Here is a 25047-nt window from a genome sequence, read left to right as displayed (position 1 = left end):
AGATGCTAACTGAAAGCTGAGTCTAAACCTAAGTAACACCCAGGGTATGGAGTTAGAATTACATTTTAGATAACTACTCATTCATTTCTTGACTTGCAAATCTACTGCTGAAGCTCAGCACTGTTAAGGGCAGTGCAATAATTTTTAATTTTTAATTTTCCACTAATTAGTGCAATTGTGCCTGCAGCTGTTTATCAGGACTTCTTTCAGAAAGATTTATTCTAAAAATGAAATAGTGAAAATGTCAGAACTCACATGGATTGAGCAGACACTGCTTTCGTAACACTGAGTGCTTCTGGGAATTACTCATGCATGTAACCTCTGTCCAGAAACATTAGAATGTAAAGCATGCCATGTGTATGTAACTATGTGAGGGGTGATGCATCAGTCACACTCGTGTGTGATTGCCTGCCCTGTTGAGAGAAAACTGAAATTCACTCTTATAGTTTGGGAAGAATGTTTCATGTAGAGCTTGCCGTATAGCCAACAGTGACTAAATCTTTACATTAGTGGAAGGAGCATTCTCAGTGATGTGCCCAATTTCATACTCAAATCCATAACTGAAGTTTCAGTGAAAACTGTAACCAGAATCCCCAATAATCTCTACATGATATTCTTTACCAAGATGATTTGCGAAGTGCCAAAATCACAGATAACTTCACTATATTTGCCTTAAAAATCCTAGTTACTTAGTATTCACTGCCTAAGGAGTTCAGTACTAATTCTGATATTCCCGTTAGTTGACTACTCCCTAGCAGAAGAACCTTATTGGCCTTTCCACACATATTATGACTTTTTTCAAAAGAAAACATTGTCTGCTATAGGCTGTAAATTTTTTTTCATTTGTTGTTGGCCAGTTTTGACTGTTTAGTCATTATCAAGCAACATATGGAATATCTCTAGCAACATGCCACAACAAGATATTTTGTATGTTGCTTGATAATTACTATACTTGTCAAAATTGGTCAATAGCAAATAAAAGAAAAAATATTCTGGCTTGCAATGGGTAATGTTTTCTTTTGAAATGTACACTGAGACCATGAACCTGTGTATAAATAAGATCATCATATGATGACTGTCTTACCAGATTGTTCCTGACAAGCTTTTGATGTATGCACACGAATGTCTAAAGCTTCAAGGACACTGCTGTGTTAGAGGCATCTAGACTAAATATGGCAGACTTGCACCATTTCTTAATTACTTAATTGCTGATTTGGCAGGACTCAACAGTCCAATCATTTACCCAATTCCTAACCTTCATATCCTCACAGTTCTAAATTCTGATATTAAGTAATGGACAACACTGAGTATGGTTCAGTATAAACATCTCTGTTAAATTATGTTTGAGGCATTGTAACAAAACCTGCTAGCTATACCAACTGAAGTAACATTAAATGACACTAGCAATTTGACCTGATCTTTATGAATTAGCACCAGTAAACTTAGATAAAACAAAGGCATCCTACTAGGTAGAAACAAGTACCAGCTGTAAAGTGTATGCAAATCTGTTAATGTTGATAACAGATCAAATGGAAAGCAATAATTTGTGGGTATTTTTGAACACCTCAGCCATTTTTGCATGTTGTGTTAGTGATGATTTTTATGACGGAAATGCCAGCATCTTGTTAACTTCCTACTTTTCATGTATTAATGACTTAATAAAAATATTTTGGAGCAGATCGAATTTAATATAGTCATAATTTATTGCTCCAAAATATACTTGTATAGTAATTATGATACAGTGTTATGAATATTAATAGCACCCAAAAATATGGACAGCATTCCACATGCTGAAGAAGTACTAGACTTTCAACTTGTGAAAAATGTGTGTCACTTTCAGTGTCATGCTAGTGCTCAGTTCAAAGCACAAAGTAGCCCTTTAGTAGTACCAGCACTGAATGAAGTAGGAAGAGCTTGTTGTTCCCAATCCTCTCTTTACCCTCTCACAATCTGTATATTGGATGGAATCTGATTCATCTACTTATCACACTCCCTTGCATTAACAGACAATGGAAGTGTGACATACATAAAAATAAGTTCTCATAATCAATCACAGACTGAAGGAAACAGTGGCCCAAGTAGCAGTTGAAGGAAAATAATATCAACTATTCACTGCTTAAAATTATTCTGGTGCAAGCCATAAAATTTCATCACTGTTTACTCACTGAATTAATGCTGTAAGATATAAATAATTTTAAAAATAAATGGCAAATGAAATTACTCAAGCTTTTAAACCATTGATTAAAATGTTATCCAAAGTATAGTTGTCAAACTATTATCCTGTGAATAACATAAAAGAGATCACTTTTATGTGATGGTGATTTCTACAACAAACAAGAGTGTCTAGATATACAGGGTGTCTAAAAGCCTTTGTGAAAACATCTTGTTACAGGGAACAACTTTTGCTGCAGACAAAATGTTCACTGGCATTTCCTGGGAGGTGAGGTCCCATCTTACTGATTTTCTAGCCATGGGACAATATGAGTTCACCAAACTAGCAGGTACTACTAACCAGTTGTGGTGCATCTGATAGATAAACTGATAGATTTTCAATAAAAAAAAACTGAAGTATGTGTGCCTCTTTGTGGAAAAAGACATTTTAGAAGCTTGACCTACCAACTTTCCTTTGGAGTATATGACTAGTTTATAGGCAATACACGTTGCACATGAACACCACAGAATATCGACACCCTGATACCTCTCAGAGGCACAATCAATTATTAGAGACACCTGATGTCTCCAGGAAGCATGGATGAATATTTTGTCTCTAATGATAGTTGTTCTCCATTATGTGATCTATTACACCTAGACGTTTGTCACATCGACTTTGAAACAACCTCTATAATAATTAGATATTTTAATGTTTTGTGTTTGTGAACATTTGTTTGTTTATTAAAGTGATTAGCAAATTAAATGTCAGGGACTGACCATGGATTACATTTTTATATACTAAAAAGGCTATATGTTCTCTAGAAAGAAGAAGATCTCAGCCTGAAGTTAGATCCTCCAAATACTTATACCCACAAATGAAGAGTCCATCCATCCATGCTAAATACTTCAGCTCTTGCTGTCCATTTACCTGCCACAGAGAATTCGAGCCATGTCTTGTTCAGTTTGGTCCACAGTGGTGATTTGACATTTGACAGAAATAACTCCTTCCTTGTTGCAGGGATCCTACTGCTGTCTCTGCATTACACATCTCAGTCACCAAATGCCTCAATCTCACCATTTTTCCTCATCCTCTTCCATTTTGCTTCTCTCCATCGCTTCCTTGATACCACTTTGCCACAATTTTCATGGTCTTCTTCTCCTTCCAGGAGGTTGCCATGAAAGTACTTTCTTGAATATTTTCATCCATTCTTTTGACATACCCAGACTGTCCTTGCTGTCTTTCTTCTATTTTATGTGTAATAGACAATGAACACTGTATTAAAAAAATTAGTGTGTGGGAGGCATTGCATTTGTTATGCATAAGACAAGAGTAGGCTGTTAAGTATCAGAGAAAAAAAAGCAGGTTTCAATATGGCCAACCAACAGTCAAACATTGACATCCTTGAGCTTTATTTTGGGACAGGAAAAAGTGTCTCAAATGGTACTTGGTGAAACTTGGCACTGCAAAATTTACATTGCATGGTTAACAGGAAAGACATTCTCTAATAAAAACACAATGATCAGGTACTAGTTTACACAGAATTTTGATTTGGATGTGCAAATATTTACTGAAAGTTTTAGAATGCTGACTTAGCACCAGATTACAGAAATACATACCAATGGCTGCTGAATACACTACTTTTCTATATGTGTTTTAGTACACTTGTGAAGTCAGAGCATCCTTTCAGAGTTAGCATTTTGCATTTTCAGTTTGTTGTTGTGGGGAGTAACCTTCCTCATATGTATTTGTGGGAGAATGTAGACATTTGTTAACACACTCCTAGTCTGTTGCTATTTTCATATCATTGGAATCCTCTAACAAAAATTTCAGCATAGTAATTATTCACAGAAATTCAATGCTGGGATGGTTTGTGATGGACCAGGAATGTGGTATCCACTCTCACTTACCTCCCAAAATATAAAAGTGGAGATGATGAATATTTACACTTGACAGTACAAAATTTGGCTGGCAGAAATCACATCTACATCTACATCTGTACTCTGCAAACCACCGTGAGGTGCATGGCAGAAGGTACATCGCATCGTACCAGTTATTAGGGTTTCTTCTGGTTCCATTCATGTATGAAGTGCCAGAAGAATATTGTGTGAATCCCTCTGTGCACGCAGCTACAGGGTGTTTCAAAAATGACCGGTATAATTGAAACGGCAATAAAAACTAAACGAGCAGCGATAGAAATACACCGTTTGTTGCAATATGCTTGGGACAACAGTACATTTTCAGGCAGACAAACTTTCGAAATTACAGTAGTTACAATTTTCAACAACAGATGGAGCTGCGGTCTGGGAAACTCTATAGTACAATATTTTCCACATATCCACCATGCGTAGCAATAATATGGCATAGTCTCTGAATGAAATTACCCGAAACCTTTGACAACGTGTCTGGCGGAATGACTTCACATGCAGATGAGATGTACTGCTTCAGCTGTTCAATTGTTCCTGGATTCTGGCGGTACACCTGGTCTTTCAAGTGTCCCCACAGAAAGAAGTCACAGGGGTTCATGTCTGGCAAATAGGGAGGCCAATCCACGCCGCCTCCTGTATCTTTTGGATAGCCCAAAGTAATCACATGATCATCGAAATATTCATTCAGGAAATTAAAGACGTCGGCTGTGCGATGTGGCCGGGCACCATCTTGCATAAACCACGAGGTGTTCGCAGTGTCGTCTAAGGCAGTTTGTACCGCCACAAATTCACGAAGAATGTCCAGATAGCATGATGCAGTAATCGTTTCGGATCCGAAAAATGGGCCAATGATTCCTTGGGAAGAAATGGCGGCCCAGACCAGTACTTTTTGAGGATGCAGGGACGATGGGACTGCAACATGGGGCTTTTCGGTTCCCCATATGCGCCAGTTCTGTTTATTGATGAAGCCATCCAGGTAAAAATAAGCTTCGTCAGTAAACCAAATGCTGCCCACATGCATATCGCCATCATCAATCCTGTGCACTATATCGTTAGCGAATATCTCTCGTGCAGCAATGGTAGCAGCGCTGAGGGGTTGCCGCGTTTGAATTTTGTATGGATAGAGGTGTAAACTCTGGCGCATGAGACGATACGTGGACGTTGGCATCATTTGGACCGCAGCTGCAACACGGCGAATGGAAACCCGAGGCCGCTGTTGGATCACCTGCTGCACTAGCTGCGCGTTGCCCTCTGTGGTTGCTGTACACGGTCGCCCTACCTTTCCAGCACGTTCATCCGTCACGTTCCCAGTCCGTTGAAATTTGTGAAACAGATCCTTTATTGTATCGTTTTTCGGTCCTTTGGTTACATTAAACCTCCGTTGAAAACTTCGTCTTGTTGCAACAACACTGTGTTCTAGGCGGTGGAATTCCAACACCAGAAAAATCCTCTGTTCTAAGGAATAAACCATGTTGTCTACAGCACACTTGCACGTTGTGAACAGCACACGCTTACAGCAGAAAGACGACGTACAGAATGGCGCACCCACAGACTGCGTTGTCTTCTATATCTTTCACATCACTTGCAGCGCCATCTGTTGTTGAAAATTGTAACTACTATAATTTCGAAAGTTTGTCCGCCTGAAAATGTACTGTTGTCCCAAGCATATTGCAACAAACGGTGTATTTCTATCGCTGCTCGTTTAGTTTTTATTGCCGTTTCAAATATACCGGTCATTTTTGAAACACCCCGTATTATTCTAATCTTATCCTCACAATCCCTATGTGAGTGATACATAGTGGGTTGTAGCATATTCCTAGAGTCATCATTTAAAGTCAGTTCTTGAAACATTGTTAACACACTTTTTTGGGATAGTTTATGCCTATCTTCAAGAGTCTTCCAGTTCAGTTCCTTCAGTACTCTGTGACGCTCTCTCACAGGTTTATCAAACCTGTGGCTATTTGTGCTGCCCTTCTCTATATATATTCAATATCTCCTGTTAGTACTATCTGGTACATGTTCCACACACTTTAGCAATATTCTAGGATAGGAGCATGAGTGATTTGTAAGCAGTCTCCTTTGTAGACTGATTGCACTTCCCCGGTGCTCTAGTAATAAACCAAAGTCTACCAACTGCTTTACTCATGACTGAACCTATGTTATCATTCCATTTCATATCCCTACAAAGTTTTACACCCAGGTATTTTTATGGGTTGGCTGATTCCAACAGAGAGTTATTGATATTGTAGTCATAGGATACTGCATTTTTCCATTTTATGAAGAGCAAAATTTTACATTTCTGAACATTTAGAGCAAGTTGCCAATCTATGCACTATGTTGAAATCTTATCAAGGTCTGACTGAATATTTATGTAGGCCTAGCTTCTTTCAGATAGTACTTCATTATAGATAACTGCATCATCTGCAAAAAGGCTGATTTTACTATTAATATTGTCTACAAGGTCATTAATATACAATATGAACAGAAATGGGCCTAACACACTTCCCTTGGGCACACCCAAAGTTACTTCTACATCTGATGATGACTCTCCAACCGAGATAACATGCTGTGTCCTCCCTACCAAGAAGTCCTCAGTCCAGTCACAAATTTCATATGATACCCCATATGATCATACTTTTGACAATAAACATAGGTGTAGTACTGAGTCAAAGGCTTTTTGGAAATGAAGAAATACTGCATCTACCTGTTTACCTTGATCCAAAGCTTTCAGTATTTATTGTGAGAAAAGTGTGAATTGGGTTTCACATGATTGATGTTTTATAAATCCATGCTGGGTGGTATTGAGGAGGTTGTTCCATTAAAGATACCTGATTATGTTTCAGCTCAGAGTATGATCAGAGATTCTACAACAAATTTATGTCAAGGATAATGTCAGTAGTTATGTGGATCATTTCTACTACCCATCTTGTAGATGGATGTGACCTGTGCTCTTTTCCAAGAACAGGATACGGTTGTTTGTTTGAGGGAACTACAATAGATTATAGCTAGAAGAGGGGCTAATTCAGCCACAAATTCAGTATAGAATCTGGCAAGGATTCCATAAAGGCCTGGAGCTTTGTTCAATTTTAACAACTTCAGCTGTTTCTCAACGCAACTGACAATAATGCTTATTTCATTCATCTTTTCAGTGGTACAAGTATTAAATTGGAGCAGTTCTCTTGGGTTTTTCCTTTGTAAAGGAACATTTGAAAACGGAGTTAAGCATTTCAGCTATTAATTGATACCCTCGATTTCCATTTCTGTCTCATTTGCTAGGGACTGGAAAGCAACTTTGGTGCCACAAACAGACTTTAAATATGCCCAGTATTTCTTTGGTTTTTTCGAAAAATCACTTGACAGTTTTCTGCTATAGGAATTATTGAAGGCATCACACATTACTCTCTTGACAGCCAAATGTATTTCATTCAGCATCTCTCTATCTATAGCCCTGCACTTTGTTTTAAACCTATTACACAGTAAGATTTAAGGTTTGATACAGCTTTGATGTGAATGAAATATAACCAGTCATATTTTTTATATATTTTGTAACATACAGACAAGGAAACATTACTCAAAAATTACAGAAAACTGATCTTGGCAGTATTACAAATCTTTCCTAGAATACACAAACTCTTTTCTTCAAATAGAATACCCTGGTTTTATCTATAGATATAGTGCATGTTAATAAAATAGATATAATGTTTTAAATAGCTTTTGTAGCTGAATAAAAAAGGTATGGGATTCATATGTTTTATAAAGAAATCCACTACTGTACAGCTGCACTATTGACGACAGACAGCTGAAGATAGCGTCTGCTATAAAATATCTAGTCGTAACTATCTAGAGCGCCCTTTAGTGGAATGACCATATAAAACAGAGAGTGGGAAAAGCAGACACCAGACTCAGATTCATCGGAAGAATCTTAAGGAAATGTAACTCATCCACGAAAGAAGTGGCTTATAAGACGCTATTCTTGAGTACTGTTATTCTATCTGGGATCCCTATCAGGTAGGACTGATGTAGGAGATAGAGAAGATGAAACGAAGTGCGGCGCGTTTCGTCACGGTATCGTTTAGCTGGCGAGAGAGCGTTACGGAGTTGCTAAACAAACTCCAATGGCAGACGTTACAAGGTTGGCGTTGTGCATCACGGAGAGATTTACTATTGAAATTTCGGGACATCACTTTACAGGATGAGTCAGGCAACATATTAATGTCCCCCACGTACACCTCGCGCACTGACTACGAGGAGAAAATTCGAGAAATTAGAGCTAATACAGAGGCTTACCGACCATCATTCATCCCATGCGCTATTCACGAGTGGAACAGGGTTGGAGGGATCAGATAGTGGTACCGAAAGGACCCTCCGCCACACACTATTAGGTAGCTTGCGGAGTATGATGTAGATGTGGATGTAGACATGTGAAGCGTCTCCTGTTTTGAATCCCTCTGATTTTTTTTCCACCACAAGCGACAAATTTTTCTGGTTTAACAATTTATTTTTTATGGACCCCACCATCGTATTATGTGAAACACATGTCGACATTTCAATGAAGTGCAGTTAATTTGCCACTAAATATGAGACTGAATTTTGTCTATGAATCAATGAAAGTCACTTCTGGTGGAGAATGACCTTCCTGGAGCTGGAAAACTAAATTTACTACCTCTGTTTGACATTATGGCTCTGAGCACTATGGGACTTAACTGCTGTGGTCATCAGTCCCCTAGAACTTATAACTACTTAAACCTAACTAACCTAAGGGCATCACACACATCCATGCCCGAGGCAGGATTCGAACCTGCGACCCTAGCGGTCGCGCGGTTTGACATTATGCATAAGAATCATTTGCACGGTTTCATTGATATTACACAATATCAGTCGCAGTGATTCTGGTCTGCATGCACAACATTTGTCCTATAACATACAATTACAGTGCACGAGCGACGTCAAATAACTGCACCACATCGCTTTCAGTTGAGTCACATTATTCGTGCGCCATGCCTCATCCTAGCAGTCTATTCGTGCTCACATCATTGCTCTTGTGGAGGAAGCGAAGTTGACAGTCTCGGAGGCTAGGGCACGGGGTGGCATTCCTGAGTCGATCGGATGACAATATATAATACGTTGCCGAGATACTGGAGAAACCAGAAGACGTATGTAAATTGGACTTTATCGTGTAACAGCACTTGTCCAGGATAATGAACTTGTCAACATGCCATGGCTAAATCCTTTTTAAACATTGTGCAGTTTGTAACGGAACATATTAAAGGCTTTACTATACCGAAGTATGCGATACCCTCCAAATTCAACCAGTTTAATGAGTATTTATGATTATAGGAAAGTTATTGTGTATGTTAACAATGATTGCATAACATGTCTGCATAAACAGTCAACCCATTAAATTATACTGAGAAACTGACCCACACAAAAGTTTATATCACTTGATCACTGACACAGCAAATGTCATCATGTAAAAACACTAAGTTCATCTTAAATAATTAATATGAAGTACGAAAAATAGTGGCCAACTTAGGTATTTTGGATCTCCTTAAATAAAAATCACCCAGTGAAACCTATTTGTTCACTAGGAGCGTTTTCACTCAGTATTCACGAAATCAATCCTATTTTAGACGAAAACCAATGTAATTCTTAATAATTCATGTTATTTACTTATTTATGCAAATTAGAGAAGTCAATTGACAAACTTCTAAAAAACGGCCTTTTTGTAACAAAGAATTATTCTGTCAAGTCAACAAATCTGTCTGTCATTTTAATAACATGTTAAATGATGTCACTCGATGCAAATTAATAACTTTTCTGCACAAATTATGATAACAGATGTATATGTGACTTATAAACTATACCTCTTTTTAGTAGTTCTTTGACAATGTTATAAATACAAGCAGCAAGAACGGCCGGGAGGCAGTCGGAATGTCACTTTGGTAAAGTGTGTTTGTGTGTTATTGTTTGAGGTGGATAAACAATGCAAATAACATGTAACGGAAATACTACTTTGTGTTGTGTCATGGTCTTTGGTGGACAGTGGAATTAAGATGGCCACCAGAGTAATAAATATTTGAAGTTTACGTATTTGTTGGTTTCTCTCGTTCTTTATCATCAAAAGCACATAAAAAACACAGGACCTCATGTTTTTAACCCTAGACAACCAGATTTAGAGCCAGCATCAGCATCGAGACACAGCAGCGATCCAGCAAGTAGCAGCGATTACCACAACACAATGCATTTTAATGGCGCGAACCTAACATCAAGTGCTAACAAGCTCCGTAAATGGGAGTGAAATAGTGCGATTATAGCAATTAGCTATATCTACGACTAGGCGACCATTACAAGTTGAAACGTACGACCGCGTTTTCCAGGTCGGCGAATGCGGTTCGGTGCCGGCTTTGAGAGGCCGGGCTAACTAGTAGAGATGCTGCCATTAGTGAGATGCTCCATGATAATGGTCGACTCTACCGATTAGCTTTGCCTAGGGCAATGTCAGTCGTGACTTGCAGCATGTGATGTTCCCAACGAATTGGTATAGTCCACAGTGGATCATGGCCCAGTACGAGTATACAGACAACATATCCGTTTCAGTCCCAGATACACCCATGAGTTATGTCGCAGTGGCCTTCTTTCGGTGGCAGTTTGAGGCTGGATGTGTTCCCGTGGACTTGGAATGCTTCACAAGATTGATAGGTGACTTGATGCTGTCCATCTTATGAGCAATATTATGGCCCCATCAGTGCGACAACTACATCGTGAGGGCGTAATCTGTTTCCAACAGGACCAATTTCCTATACACAAGTCAACGATCGTGCTAGCGTTGTTTGTAAAACAGATTGAGATATCCCTTTTCGTTTGGCCTCTTCCTGCACCAAACCTAAACCCTACTAAAAATGTATGGGCAGAGACAATTCGGACCATGCGAGAAAACTGACCAGACCCCGCGTCAATAGCACAAGATGATTTGTGGAACATTACACTAGCTGTGTGGAAGTAGATGGCAGAGTCTGAGACATTTGTTACTCACCTCATAGACGTCTTTTCTCGCAAGCTGCAGACGTTGAAGTTAAAGGCCTGTGAAGAGATATTAGGTGGTAACGAAGTCACATACTGTGCCTGTGAAGTGTTCTTTCTATTAATTTCGTGATTTCTAGTAATTAAACGAATTAACGTAGTAACGCAAAAAAAACTGGACACATCAAACTTTGTCGCCAGGCAGTTGCCTAGTAGATCGCCGACTATGCCACTTTCTTCCAACTTCTTTTTTTGACCGAACTAGTTGAACTACCGTACCGGCATACCTCTGAGCTACGAATGCATTATGGTACAGCTGTCGACATTTGTATATTTCTGTTATCAAATGAAGTGCCTTTACTAGGTCTGTAACGCTATGAATTAACGCTATGAATGGCGCGACGCAGTTTTCTTGCGTGTTTTGAGGGGTGCGTCCTTATGCTAAGTGTCGAAAAGGTGTTAATCCTTCTAGTACACTCACAATTACAAGTGTTCTTTGCTTTTCTGAGCAGATCTGTGCAACCCGTGATGAGACTGGTTTCCTATCCAACATGGCGGGTAATTCAATTATCACCCAGGCCATTTTTTGTGCTGTCAGATGTACATTGTCCACATTTCTGAAATGCCCTTCCTTCGCTCATGCAGCAAGAAATAAAAGTGGCCTGAGAAGTTATTCAGGATTTTGTGACAAAATATAGTGGTTTCTGCATCAGTATCAGTGGTGGTGATTACCAGCATTTTCTATTAAGAACACATCTCCTGTTATTTTAATTAAGGTGCCTCGTGATGACTGGGTGTTGTGTGATGTCCTTAGGTTAGTTAGGTTTAAGTAGTTCTAAGTTCTAGGGGACTGATGACATAGCTGTTAAGTCCCATAGTGCTCAGAGCCATTTGAACCCTTTTTTAACTTTAATGAAGGTAACTTATTTCGTGTCAGACTTATTAAGGTCTTCCAGCCCAGTTTTATTTGACCTCCATGTATTTCGATGCTTAGCCATGTAGAACTTGACAGTGTTGATCATTGAAGAATTCTCTGTTCTTTATAGACCGATCTCAGCAAGCTGAGAATAGAACAACAGGAGTATCAGATGGAATGAAGATTCGAATCGATGTCCGTCAACATCCTTGTCATCAGAGCGGAGCACTAGTTCGCTTAAATAAGGCATGATAAGAGAATGAGCTATGATGCTGCTGAAGAACTCCTGTTGTTCGACACTAATTATTAGCGAAACCAAACACTGCTCAACAATGCAGAGCGCCAGATATCAATCATTGTGTTTGAGTACAAGATATATGTTAATGAAAAAATATATACAAGCTCCAGTCAAATTAATGTTACCACAGCCTATGTTCGACGTCAACGCACACTAACCACTCACAGTCGCCATGTGGCAGGACTAGCAGTGGAGGCTACATGAAGCACATCAGGAGGGCGCGGAGAACAGTGCAGTCGTTGTCGTATTGGCGAAACAGAGAGAGATTTATCTCATGTCCAAATGTGTATGATCATTGGCTTTCGAGCGACGGGTGGAAGTGTTTCCGAAATGGCTAAGTCTCTAAACTCTAGACGTGCTGCTGTGCGTGACAAATCTGTGCTATCCAAAACCAGTGCCAAGGCGGCTGTAATGCACTACGAGCAATAGATGACAGGGGTGAATTATAGTTGTGGAGATGTGCACAGTCGATAAACGTGTAACTGTTGAGCAACAGATCGACCAGATGAACCAAGGGGCTATTAACAGTGTCCCATCAACGACCGTTCAGCGAACGCTTCTGCGTGTGGGCCTCCGCAGTAGGCGCCTAGTCCATGCATCCATGCTGACCTTTGTTCAGCGGTGAGAAGCCTAGAATTCGCAGGCCAATACCGGGATTGGGCGTCCAGTAAGTGGCGACAGGTGGCTTTGGAGATGAGTCACGTTTCATGCTCCATCGGACTGAATGCAAACGCCCTGCAACAATCGTCGGAAGGGTCCAGGGGGAGGAGGGAGCGTTATGGGCCGGGGAATGTTTTCGTGACATTCCTTGAGGGCTCTCGCCATTCTGAAAGGCACAGTTCAAAAATGGTTCAAATGGCTCTGAGCACTATGGGACTTAACAGCTGAGGTCATCAGTCCCCTAGAACTTAGAACTACTTAAACCTAACTAACCTAAGGACATCACACACATCCATACCCGAGGCAGGATTCGAACCTGCGACCGTAGCAGCAGCGCGGTTCCAGACTGCAGCGCCTAGAACCGCGTGGCCACCGCGGTCGGCGAAAGGCACAATTGATCAACACAAGTATGAATCTACCGTTGGGGGACCATGCCCACCTCTACATGCAGTTTGTTTTTCGTTGCCACTATGGCTTCTATCAGCAGGACAATGCAACATGTCACACAGTTCGCAGTGTATGTACGTGGTTCGAAGGGCGCCAGGATGAGTTTATCGTGCTCCGCTGGCCACCAAACTCCCCGATTTTAAACCCGATCGAGAATTTGTGGGACCATCTTGATCTGGTTGTTGGAGCCATGGATTCTCAGCCGTGAAATCTAGCACAACTGGCCACGGCGCTGGATTCAGCATGACTCCACATTTGTGTCGGTACCTTCCAGAACCTCACTGACTCTCTTCTTGCACGTCTCGCAGAGGTCCGCGCTGCAGAAGCTGTTTATTCAGGCATTTGACGGGTGGTCGCATTAATGTAACTGGAGAGAGTATAATTAATCTTTGAGAGACAAAGTAGACAGATAGGGGAAAGACGCATCTCTGGGAAAGTTGGCAATGTGCGGCGAACAGAAAGGTGTGGAGAAGTAGTCTGACGGCGGTGCTTGAGCTGAGTGACGTGTGTGGCATTCTCAAGCGCGCCAGTGTTTTTATCGTGAAACTGATGGAATGGACCAACATTTAAGCTCCTCAGATGAGCATTGGTTGGAAGGATGTCGCAACTATAAAATCTCATTCACGTCCCCAGCTGTATCTGTGTGTGCGGTCCGCGCTGCAGAAAATGGTTATTCGGGCTTTTGACAGATGGTCACACTAATGTGACTGGACAGTGTAATTCTGCAACAGTCACGAAGTTTTAAATCCGCTACGCATTTTCGTGGTTAGCCATCATCATCAGGTGGAAAGCATATTTTACATGGGTCATGTTAGTGGTAAACATTGGCGATATCGTGCAGCAGCATGTCTAGCGCCTGGGATGTTAAGCTGTGACTTACAAGTACGAAAATAGCAAGAAAAGTAAGTGTGCTGCGTTCTGCCGCTGAAATTCGCGTATGTTGTTCTCACTGTAGGACAGATTACAGCGGAAATCGTCACACGTGGGCGTCAGAGGAATCGGAAGGAAGGGGTGGGTGGATTGGGCGGTGCAGGGTGCGGCAGTTCAAATGGTTCAAATGGCTCTGAGCACTATGGGACTCAACATCTTAGGTCATAAGTCCCCTAGAACTTAGAACTACTTAAACCTAACTAACCTAAGGACATCACAAACACCCATGCCCGAGGCAGGATTCGAACCTGCGACCGTAGCAGTCCCGCGGTTCCGGACTGCAGCGCCAGAACCGCTAGACCACCGCGGCCGGCGGTGCGGCAGTTGCGCCCCTTCCTGGAATCTGGTGTACCGTAGTGATTTCCTGTCCGTTACAGCACTATCATGTGCCTTCCCTCTTCCTGTAATCTAATGTACCTTAATGATTTTCTATCCATTACAGATTTATCATGCACTTAGGAATTTGATGTTTTGTGTTAGCAGAAGAGCCAACACAGTGTTAAGAGAGGAGGCCGAAATGCACGCGTTTTAGCTCACGCAGGCTGGCGTGAGGAGGGAAGAAATATACTGACGTGAGGTCTGGAACATGACAAGGAATGAGAATTCAGAAAGCGGACGTAATTAGTTTGATACTTAACTTTAATCCATTAATGATGAACGTCGCTCTTGACGGAACATTATCTGTTCAGAATACATTCCGGATGATAGTAATTATAGTAACTGAATATGGCGCCTTGCTAGGTCGTAGCAAGTGACGTAGCTGAAGGCTATGCTTAAGTGTCGTCTCTGCAAATGAGAGCGTATGTAGACAGTGAACCATCGCTAGCAAAGTCGGCTGTACAACTGGGGCGAGTGCTAGGGAGTCTCTCTAGACTAGACCTGCCGTGTGGCGGCGCTCGGTCTGCAATCACTGATAGTGGCGACACGCGGGTCCGATGTATACTAACGGACCGCGGCCGATTTAAAGGCTACCACCTAGCAAGTGTGGTGTCTGGCGGTGACACCACGGGATGCGTATGAGATTAAGGATATTTCAACATAACGTGAACGACCCAAATGACGAGTACTGTGGCCTTAGCAGCCGCTGCGTAATTTATGTTTGTTTGGTTATCACAATGTTCACGGAAAATAACGCCGTTTCCTTCAGCGTGATTGCGTTCTTGCGCTGACGTAAACTCAAGGTAGATGCGAAACTTTGCAGAATTGTACTGAAATAGAGCGCCAACCTTTTTTCTGTCTATCCCAATATTCGTTACTATTGGTACAGAATCGGCGCGGGGGACTTCTCATTGTCAGCTTCACACGGAAGATCGCTGACCTGTCCCCCGAAGAACGAGTCGTGTTATAGAGTGGTTTTGCTTGTTTCAGTCGCAGCAAAGACTCTGTGCAAAATCTTTTATGAGGTAAAATATGTTTTCTAGAGCGATAATTACTTTTTATGAAGCTATTAATCCATTAGTGTGCACTACATTGTCTGTTTTGTATGAAAGCTTTAAATTTTTAAGGCACCCAAAAACTTCGCCGTGTAAAAGTTGCTGTAGTAATCACAATTTTCTAGTAGTTTTCGTCTTTCTTAGGGGCACAATCTGTTGTTTTTTTCTTCTTTATGTCGCCATTCACAAAGGCCTGGGAGAGGCGGAAATATGTCCAGGGATGCCTGCTGTCTTGGCTGTGCAAAGTATGCCATGTGCTCGTCAAACTTTTTTGAAAGCAAGCGGAAGGTAAAGGTCCCGAGTTCGAGTCTCGGTCCGGCACACAGTTTTAATCTGCCAGGAAGTTTCAGCAAGTGAAGAGGCTGGAAACAATAATTTTGGCAAAAGAAGCTCCCTTTTATTACATAGTACGTCATGTGAGTATAACAGTAGTATATGCGTATTCTAAGAAGACTCTCAGCACGGTCACTGTTTGGAGTAGCTGCGTCGATTGAAATCGAATGCCGTTGATCGGTATTGGCGCCGGTCCAATAGCTACCAACTTTAGACAGCAGATAACGCTGTGGTTAATGCGTACAGCATGTCAGTACATAAAATGACTGCAAAATCAATTACGTATTACCATTCAGCGATCGTTAATCCAGTACATTACTTCTGCTCTCGTAGATGTAGATGCAATAAACAGCGCTGTCTGATAGTTCACGTTAGCAACGGTCAGAAATCAATTAATACGGGTAGATATCACTTGATTTCTACCGATTCAAATAGTCCCATCAGCCCCTTCATCGAGAGTCTTTTAGGCTGCGCACTGAAGCGAACAGAAGCGTACGAGCAACACCGAAAGAGAAAGAATTCTCTCTGTTGTGACAGCTAGGCGTACATGCGCAAATGGCATTCGATCGTGTGCGGCTATGAGTCACAGTTGTTCGCTCGAGTTCCACTGGCTATCGGTTTTACAGGGAACCTTGTAGGAAGTTCACAAATTCTGTGATTGTGTGCTAGCAGTACAGAAAATCAGCGACGTATCGACACATGTGGAAGTAAGGTGACAGCTCAGTAGTTCATGTGGCGTGTGAGGTGGGTTAATGACGTCACAAAATTACCAAATTTCACCAAAATTCTGCCCAGCTCCACCGTGGACCTTTCACACAACTGGAAGCTCGTGACACACCGTCGTAGCCACATTTAACCCCCTGTTTGATGCCTCTGTGATGGAAGACAGAAACGCGACGCCGTGTTGAAATAAAGCGGTTTTCTTATGGATGGCCGAGGATAACATTTCAGTCACGCCACCGCACAGGAGCGACAAGAAAAGGTCTCAAGGGATGGTATGAAGGGCCCCAACGAAACCAACCCTTACCTTGAGACATCGATTCCCGCACATTTCGCGATCGAAACGAGAGCTGGCATTGTGATGAGCAACAGGACGACAACTTTTCACGCTCTGACACCCCCGAATGTTTCAACCTTTCTCTGAGTACATTGTGTGACTGCATACCCATTGGACGTGACCATACCCCTTCGGAGTGTAGCACGACTGCAGTTCACGCTCTCGTGTTCAGGCTGGTACCAATAAAGATCATTCAATACCATTCGACGAAATCTGAACGTGATCCAAAGTAGCAATGGCTGCTTATTCATTTTCAGCCATCCTGTTTTCTGCCTTCCTGTGGTGTGATGACGGGGTCGGGGAGGGGGACGGGTAGTGTGCGACATTGACACAAGCGTGAATAAATCAGGAAAGGACCCCTCTAAACTCTCTCTTCCCCCCCCCCCCCCCCCACCAATCAACATTTACTGAGAGTTTTTAAAACGTGAAACTTCCTGGCAGATTAAAACTGTGTGCCGGACCGAGACTCGAACTCTGGACCTTTGCTTTTCACGGGCAAGTGCTCTACCAACTTTTTTTTTTTAATCGTTGTGTTTGGTCGTTCTGACCGAACACGTTGAGCTACCGTGCCGGCGTCCAACTGAGCTACCCAAGCACGATTCACGACCCATCCTCACAGCTCTAATTCCGCCAGTACCTCTTCTCCTACCTTCCAAACTTCACAGAAGCTCTTCTGCGAACCTTGCAGAACTAGCACTCCTGGAAGAAAGGTTATTGCGGAGACATGGCTCAGCCACAGCCTGGGGGATGTTTCCAGAACGTGTTTTTGCAGAGAAAAGCTGCGAAGCAGTCCTAGGCGCCTTCAGGTAAGAAACCACTTGATACGTCGTCGATGGCAGATTGCTGCCTGCAAGCAGCTAGGGCTACTTCGCAGATTTTCTCTGTAACATCACATTTTTGAAAATTCTCAATAAATGTGGATGTGTACGGTATTGCAGAATTGGGGGTGGGGGGTTTTAGAGAAACTTTTTGTTGTTTTATCCACGCATGTGTCACTGTCGTATCCTTCCCCCCTACCCGGCGATGAGGCCAAAAGAGGGCACAAAACAGGAAGATTGAAAATGCACAAACACCCTTTGCTGCTCTGGATAATGTTCAAATTCCCTCGCATGGTTTTGATTGGTGCCTATTGTTACCAGCCTGCACACGAGGCAGAAATTCGGTCGCGCTGCACTCCAACGGGGTGGACTCACGTTCAGTGGGAATGCAGTCCCACTGTGTCCTCATAGAAGGACTGAAACATTCGTGGTTGTCAGCAGTGTCAAAGGTTGTCGAGAACGTCGCCCTGTCTCTCATCGCAATTTCAACTGTCGTTTTCGACCGCGAAATGTGTGGGAATCCACGGTGCAAGGAAAGGGTGGTTTCATTGGCGCCCTTTATGCCGTCCCCTGAGGCCTTTTCATGTCATTTCTGAGTGGCGTTATCTGAAATGTTTTCCTCGCCCATCAGTAAGAAAACCGCGTTATTTCAATGCTGGGCGTCGCGGTTCTGTCTGTTATCGCAGTGGCGTCAAAACAAGTGGTGAAATGTAAGATGGGATGGACGACCTTCCCATTGGGTGAAAGGTCCACAGTGGTACTAGGCAGAATTTTGGTGAAATTTGCTAACAATTTGACATCATTAACCCACATTACACGTCACATGAATTTCTGAGCTGTGACATTTTTTTGGCATGTGTCGACACTTTGCTATCTGAAGCGTTGTCGACTCCGAAGGTGAGGTCCTAGGCCACCACACTTTTGCACCTTTATAGAGAAAGGTTGTAGGTACCTTTGAGCGAAATTTCAAAGAATGCATCTCAGTAAGAAGCAATTACGGGGATTCGAAAAAGTGGTCCTTTAATTGTGTTGCACAGGAGAGATACCATACGTGCTTCTGGGATCCAAGAGATTGACGACAGAAATACCGAAAGAAAATGAATATAACTAGCAGAAAATTGACAAAGTACTCAAAGGTCCTACGGTGAACGTGAGAAAGACGACAAGATTGTTCATTTTTAGATGCTTGCATCAGGCGGGAACACATTGAATAATCACAAGCTTCGTTATTCTTTTCATTAAAAAGGAAAACCATGCTAATATGTATTATGTTGATTAAAACTGAAAATATGCTAAAGATCTGATCGTTCTAATCACTTAAGTTCATGCTATCTGTAATTACATGGACCATGGATCAAAGTTTTTGTTAATAAATAAAAATGGTTTACCTGGGATCGCGCTGTCTGCCCTCTAACAAAGTGTGTAAGAGATTTTATGAAGTAGCCTATGTGACACAACGTATGTGTAAAGGGGAGTCAAATGGAAACGAGGCAGATGGAAAAAAAGTAAATAAACTCTTTATTATTTCAAAATAATCGTTATAACTGTTAACACATTTATCCTTCGGTGAGACAAGATACGCAGTGTCTTTATGGAAAAATATTTGCGGTTTCCTGAGGTAAACGATTGTCCCAAAGCGTTCGTCCAAAGCAAATCCACGGCCATGAGTGTCTTTTTTCAGGGCTCCAAAAATGTGGGAATCTCACGGGGAAAGGTTGGGACTGTGCGAAGGATGTGTAAGTAAATATGAGTGAAGCTTCTACAGCGTGATCGAAACAAAGTCGGCAACATATGGGTAAGCATTATCCTGCCAGAAAATGGTGGCGCGCTTGAATTAACGCACAGAGGTACGTGGACGCTTTTTAAAAACTGAAGCGCGCCGTCAATCCCAAATGGCCAGGTATGTTGGCGGACGGCAACATTCTATTGTAGGACGGTGGGTGGCTCACCAACTTAGTTATGTGAAAGTCACAACTACAGAGTTTTGCCTCCCAGTGGGTAAATTTCTGTCGACTGGAGACCTCTACGATATGTTCTACAGCGTCAGGCTTGCACCTGGTGGTCAAAATATGAACTAATTTTTTCCAACGTAAATAGGTTCCGCATCAACACATTGGCATACCTACCGAGTTTTGCTGCCATACGATAATTACAGTCCACACAGGATCCCAATGAGTAGTTGCACTGTAGTTATAACCACCCACTATAAATATTTAGGGGTAACATTAAGAAGCGATATGAAATGGGACGTTCACGTAAAATGTATTATTAGGGAAAGTGACTGGAAGACAGATTTGTTGGAAGGTTTCTGGTGAAATACAATGCATCTGTAAAAGAAAACGTGTGCTAGATGTTAGTACGATTAATGCTAGTGTATTGTTCCCTTGTTTGGAGCCCTCATCAAAACGGTATGAGAACAGGTCCCGAATGAATTCAGAGACGCTCTGCTACGGTCGTAACAGGTCGCTGTGGCCCGTGAGAAACAGTAACAGAAATGTTCGGCCAACTTAAATCGGAATCTTGGCAAGAAGGCGTCATATTCACGAAACCCCGTTGGGTAAATTTAGAGAAACTGTATTCGGAAAAGGCTGTGTGACCATTGTGCTGCCACCATCCTTTATCTCGCGCAGAGATCTTGAGAATAAGGTAACCCGCCAGGGTAGCCGAGAGCGCTAACGCGCTGCTTCCTGGACTCGGGTAGGCGCGCTGGCCCCGGATCGAATCCGCCCGGCGGATTAACGACGAGGGCCGATGTGCCGGCCAGCCTGGATGTGGTTTTTAGGCGGTTTTCCACATCCCGCTAGGTGAATACCGGGCTGGTCCCCATGTTCCGCCTCACTTACACGGCTCGCAGACATCTGAACACATTCGCACTTCTCCATGAATTAAACTCGATGCAAACAGTTGGGGTACACTAATTCCGTCCTGGAGGGTACAGTGTGGCGGCAGGAACGGCATCCGGCCACCCCTTAACCATTAACATGCAAAATCTGATTAACGATGGCTGACCCTGCGTAACTGTGGGACAAGGCTCAAGCCATAAATACATAGGTAGGTAGATAGATAGATAGATCTTGAGAATAAGGTAGGAGAGAATAGGTCACGTACACAGGCATATAGTCATTTTCTCTTGCTTAACACGGGAATGGAAAAGGAATGAAAATCGGAAGTATTGGTACGATTTACCGTCTGCAGCGCACTGTATAGAGGACTGCAGAATACGAGTATGTGTGTTGATGTAGATGTAGAGTGAAAAGCAAACCCCGCCTGTTGTTACAAACGAGGTGGTGTAATAGTTGTGGCCACTTAATGTTTGCAGGTGGGAACCTATAGTGTTGTATACAGCAGAGTTACCTGGCGAGGTTGACGCGCGCCTTCTGTCCCCCGGATAGCGAGGTTCCGCGCTCGCCCACGACGGTGAGGTCTCCCTGGGGCAACAGGTCCAGGTCTCGCTGCAGCGCGCACACCCGGATGACCTCTCGGTAGCGCCGCCGGTCGAAAGGCAGCCCGAAGAGGATGTTCTGGCGCACCGTGGCCGCGAACACCCACGGGTCCTGACACGCGTACGACAGCCTGCCGCGCGCCTTGCACGTCCCCTCGCTCACCGTCAGCTCTCCCAGGATTGCTTGCAGCAGGGAGCTCTGGAACAGTGACACGTACAGGTTAACAAATACTAATTTATTGCCAAACACCAACTATTAACAAATACTTAATTCAGTTTAGCGAAATTGTCACACGGAAGATCTACAGTTTCTCCTTTCAATCGACGCACGAACTCCAAAATTATACATATTGGGATAAGCTACTGCGGCGTAGAAAGGTAGGTAAAATAGCTCAAAAGAGGAGTGGCGAATGGAAGTGATGCGATACCCACACAATTCTCCACAGCGAATGTGAAAGAAATTGCTCCTGTTCCAGCAGCAGTCTGTCCTACATCTCTACGGGAAGGGAGCGTTCCAAGTCATTGCAATAATGCACAGGTTGAGATTTTCAATCTGCAGCGGAGTGTGCGCTGATATGAAACTTCCTGGCAGATTAAAACTGTGGGCCGGACCGAGACTCGAACTCGGGACCTTTGCCTTTCGTGGGCAAGTGCTCAGCCAACTGAGCTACCCAAGCACGACTCACGCCTCGTCCTCACAGATTAGGAAGGTACGAGACGAGGTACTGGCTAATGTAAAGCTGTGAGTCGTGCTTGGGTAGCTCAGTTGGCAGAGCTCTTGCCCGTGAAAGGTAAAGGTCCTGAGTTCGAGTCTGGTTCGGGCACACAGTTTTAATCTGCCAGGAAGTTTCAATGCGCAGGTTATTCACATTTTCAAGAACGATCATTGAAAAGATACACACAACTATAGCTCTGTATCGCTGACGTCGGTCTGTTGTAGGATTTCGGAACACGTTTTATGCCCGCATATTATGACCATTAATGCGGTGTCGTCGAGTATTGCGAGCGGCGCGAGAAGTATCGACCGCCGCAGAGATACTGCACAACATAGCGGTATCACGATGCACCAATGAGATACTAGGGAAAAGCCATGTCTTCCACAGTTACCGAGGTGCCAACGCCGAGCCTCTGCTCTGAAATGTCACGAGAGGCCAGGAGGACAGTTCTCTTCGAGGTCGGATCCTGCCCACTTCCAGGAAGTTCCTGTCGGAGTAACGTCGTTGTCCGGTTTACTTGCCGTGAAACACCGATGTCAACCGTCAAGGGGTGAAAAGACTTCCGCCTCCATTGAACTGTGCCTACGCGGCAATGCTATTACAACTGTGTCAACAAGTGTCTACGAGCTTGCGTTTTCTGGTAGCTGTAGTGAAGCCACAATACGGACACTCTGATCTTGTATCAGTTCGCCACTCAGCTCGTGTGGTGTGTTCTGAACCGTAAGTCCACGTGTGCAGTTTCATAGCTACTGCCGGGCCTGGAGAGCAAAGATAATTTTTGTTGTAATTAATAAAGTATTACGTATTCAGAGTGTTCTAATTAACTGTATTGCCATCTCAGTGTCCAAGAAGTCGGACACAACAATTAATATTCACAACATACACATGTAGACTAAGTCATCCCAAACAATACCGCTCATCACATGTTTCATACGACGCAAAGTGTCAACGGAAAGCGTCAGTTTGTTTCCTGTTAGAAACAGAATTATTTTTGAAGCTTAATTTTACGTGCCTATTCGGTAGAGTGGTCCCAGATTAGTGTAGTGCGATATTCGTTTTATCGATATGTATTAGTGGGGCCATTAATACATGAAGAATAACCAGTACTCCAGCAGCCACTTGCGTGTCGCCCTGGCCCGCGTAGAGTGCAGTCGCCAACAGCAGCGTTACTCGGTCAGGTTGATTTCTGGTAGTTGTTGGAAATACAGTAATTTCATGAAAATTTGAGCTGAAGAAGTATTTGAATATTTAATCTCTCAAGGTAGCTGAGGATTATGGTTTCTGATGCACGAATTGGAGGCTAAATTTTAAGATACTCAGTTGAATAGTGTAGAAACGACTGAATGGTATCGAACACTGCAACTCCAAAGACAGGGGAGCGGTAGAAAGCATTGGTTTCAAGAATCTTCACTTGATTGTCCCAAATCTGATTACCAAGAACCTCCAAAAGAAAACTCAAAAAGCAAAATTTTCGTTACTGACAAAGCTTCCACGGCCAACATCAAATTGAATTAACTCCTGTTGGGGATTATGTCACGTTATTTTGCATCTAAAACCACTAATGAAACCGACGTTTCGACGTCCTTGCCGTGGTCCATCAGGGCGGCTAAACTACTGGTTCCTGAGGATGATTTTCTTTATATATTGACGTATTTCGTTTGTCACATGGCAACTTCTAGTTTCTGGGAAATGTCACGTGAATACCGAAATACGACGGTGTATAGAGTAGACCATCCTCAGAAACCAGCAGCTTAGTCCCCCCCCCCCCCCCCAAGAGGACAGCTGAAAGGATTGTCGAAACGTCGGTTTTAATAGTTGCTTCAGTTTCAGAATGACGCGGCCTAATGGTCGAAAGGAATTTACTCAAATTAAAATGGTATTTTCACTAGACTAGAGTTCGAAGTTCTCCGTTCCGTATCTTTGCTTGTCAGCCTAGATGAAACTGCAAGTAACGGTAGAGACAAGTGGCGGGCAGATGCGTGCGCTGACTGGCGGCACACAGAGGCGCTTCCTCCTGAGACGACGTTCTGCACCGTACCTTGCCGGCGCCGACGGGTCCGGCGACGCCCACAAGCTGTCCGCGGTGCACGCGCAGGTCCACGGCGTCCAGCGTGTTGTCGCTGAGGCTCTCCACCCACTTGGCCATCACCCCCTCCAACTGGACTGCAATGTCTTCTACCTTCTCCTCTTTGCCTTCCTTGTGGTCCACTCCGTTCAACAACACGCGGGACTTTGTTTCCGTTTCAGCGATCTCTTCATTCGCCAGGAATTCCTGTGTGAGAACAACATATAATGTATAATCGTTATTACGTAAAATGTCAAAATAATCTACATGCTGTAGGCTGGGTAGTTAACCGACGTTTTTGAGCCACTAATTATTAGAGGGACTACTGTTTCACGAGGAACCCGAAACACTTAGAAAATATGGTACGTCCAGGAACGAACAATTAAAATACATGCATTCATATGTCACCTTGACTGAATCAGTTTTTTTTACTATTTTCTCTCTCTGCGTAGCATCCAATACGCAAGTTAGTTGAAGCTATGTGAAGTTCAAAACTACGTGAAATTTTTAGTCTGTAACGTTGTCAAATATTTTCTCACTACCATATGGACCCTAGACCGTGGCAATGATTGCTGTAGGAACGGTGTTTGCGACGAATGGTAGACAAACGGGCCTCTGTGCCCACGGAAAATATCGCAGTCAGGCACATAGGGAGAAATGGAATTCCGTACATCCGTACATTGGCCTCTTAACGCCCCAAATCAGTGCTCACAATTGCCATAGCTTGCAAGATGATCGTTTAAATCGGTTCCTTTGAAACGGGACGGCTGATTTCCTTCCCCACTCTTCCCTAATCCGATAGAACCGATGACTTCGCTGTTTGGCCGGCCGCGGT

General features: G+C 43.1%; 1 protein-coding gene across 1 annotated transcript in view; it reads right to left on the bottom strand.

Moving 5' to 3' along the window:
• The window catches only part of LOC126162588 (ATP-binding cassette sub-family C member 4-like), a 166760-nt gene that overhangs the window by 79545 nt on the left and 62168 nt on the right, over nucleotides 1-25047 (bottom strand). The window contains exons 9-10 of the mRNA XM_049919190.1: nucleotides 24186-24419; nucleotides 21344-21630 (exon numbers count right to left, since the gene is read on the bottom strand). Coding sequence (XP_049775147.1) covers nucleotides 21344-21630; nucleotides 24186-24419 — 521 coding nt within the window. The remainder of the gene's footprint in view (nucleotides 1-21343; nucleotides 21631-24185; nucleotides 24420-25047) is intronic.

The sequence above is a fragment of the Schistocerca cancellata genome, chromosome 2 (assembly GCF_023864275.1).
Source record: "Schistocerca cancellata isolate TAMUIC-IGC-003103 chromosome 2, iqSchCanc2.1, whole genome shotgun sequence".
Taxonomy (NCBI): Eukaryota; Metazoa; Arthropoda; class Insecta; order Orthoptera; family Acrididae; genus Schistocerca; species Schistocerca cancellata.
Note: the sequence above shows the minus strand (reverse complement) of the source record. Positions and strands in the feature narration are given on the sequence as shown.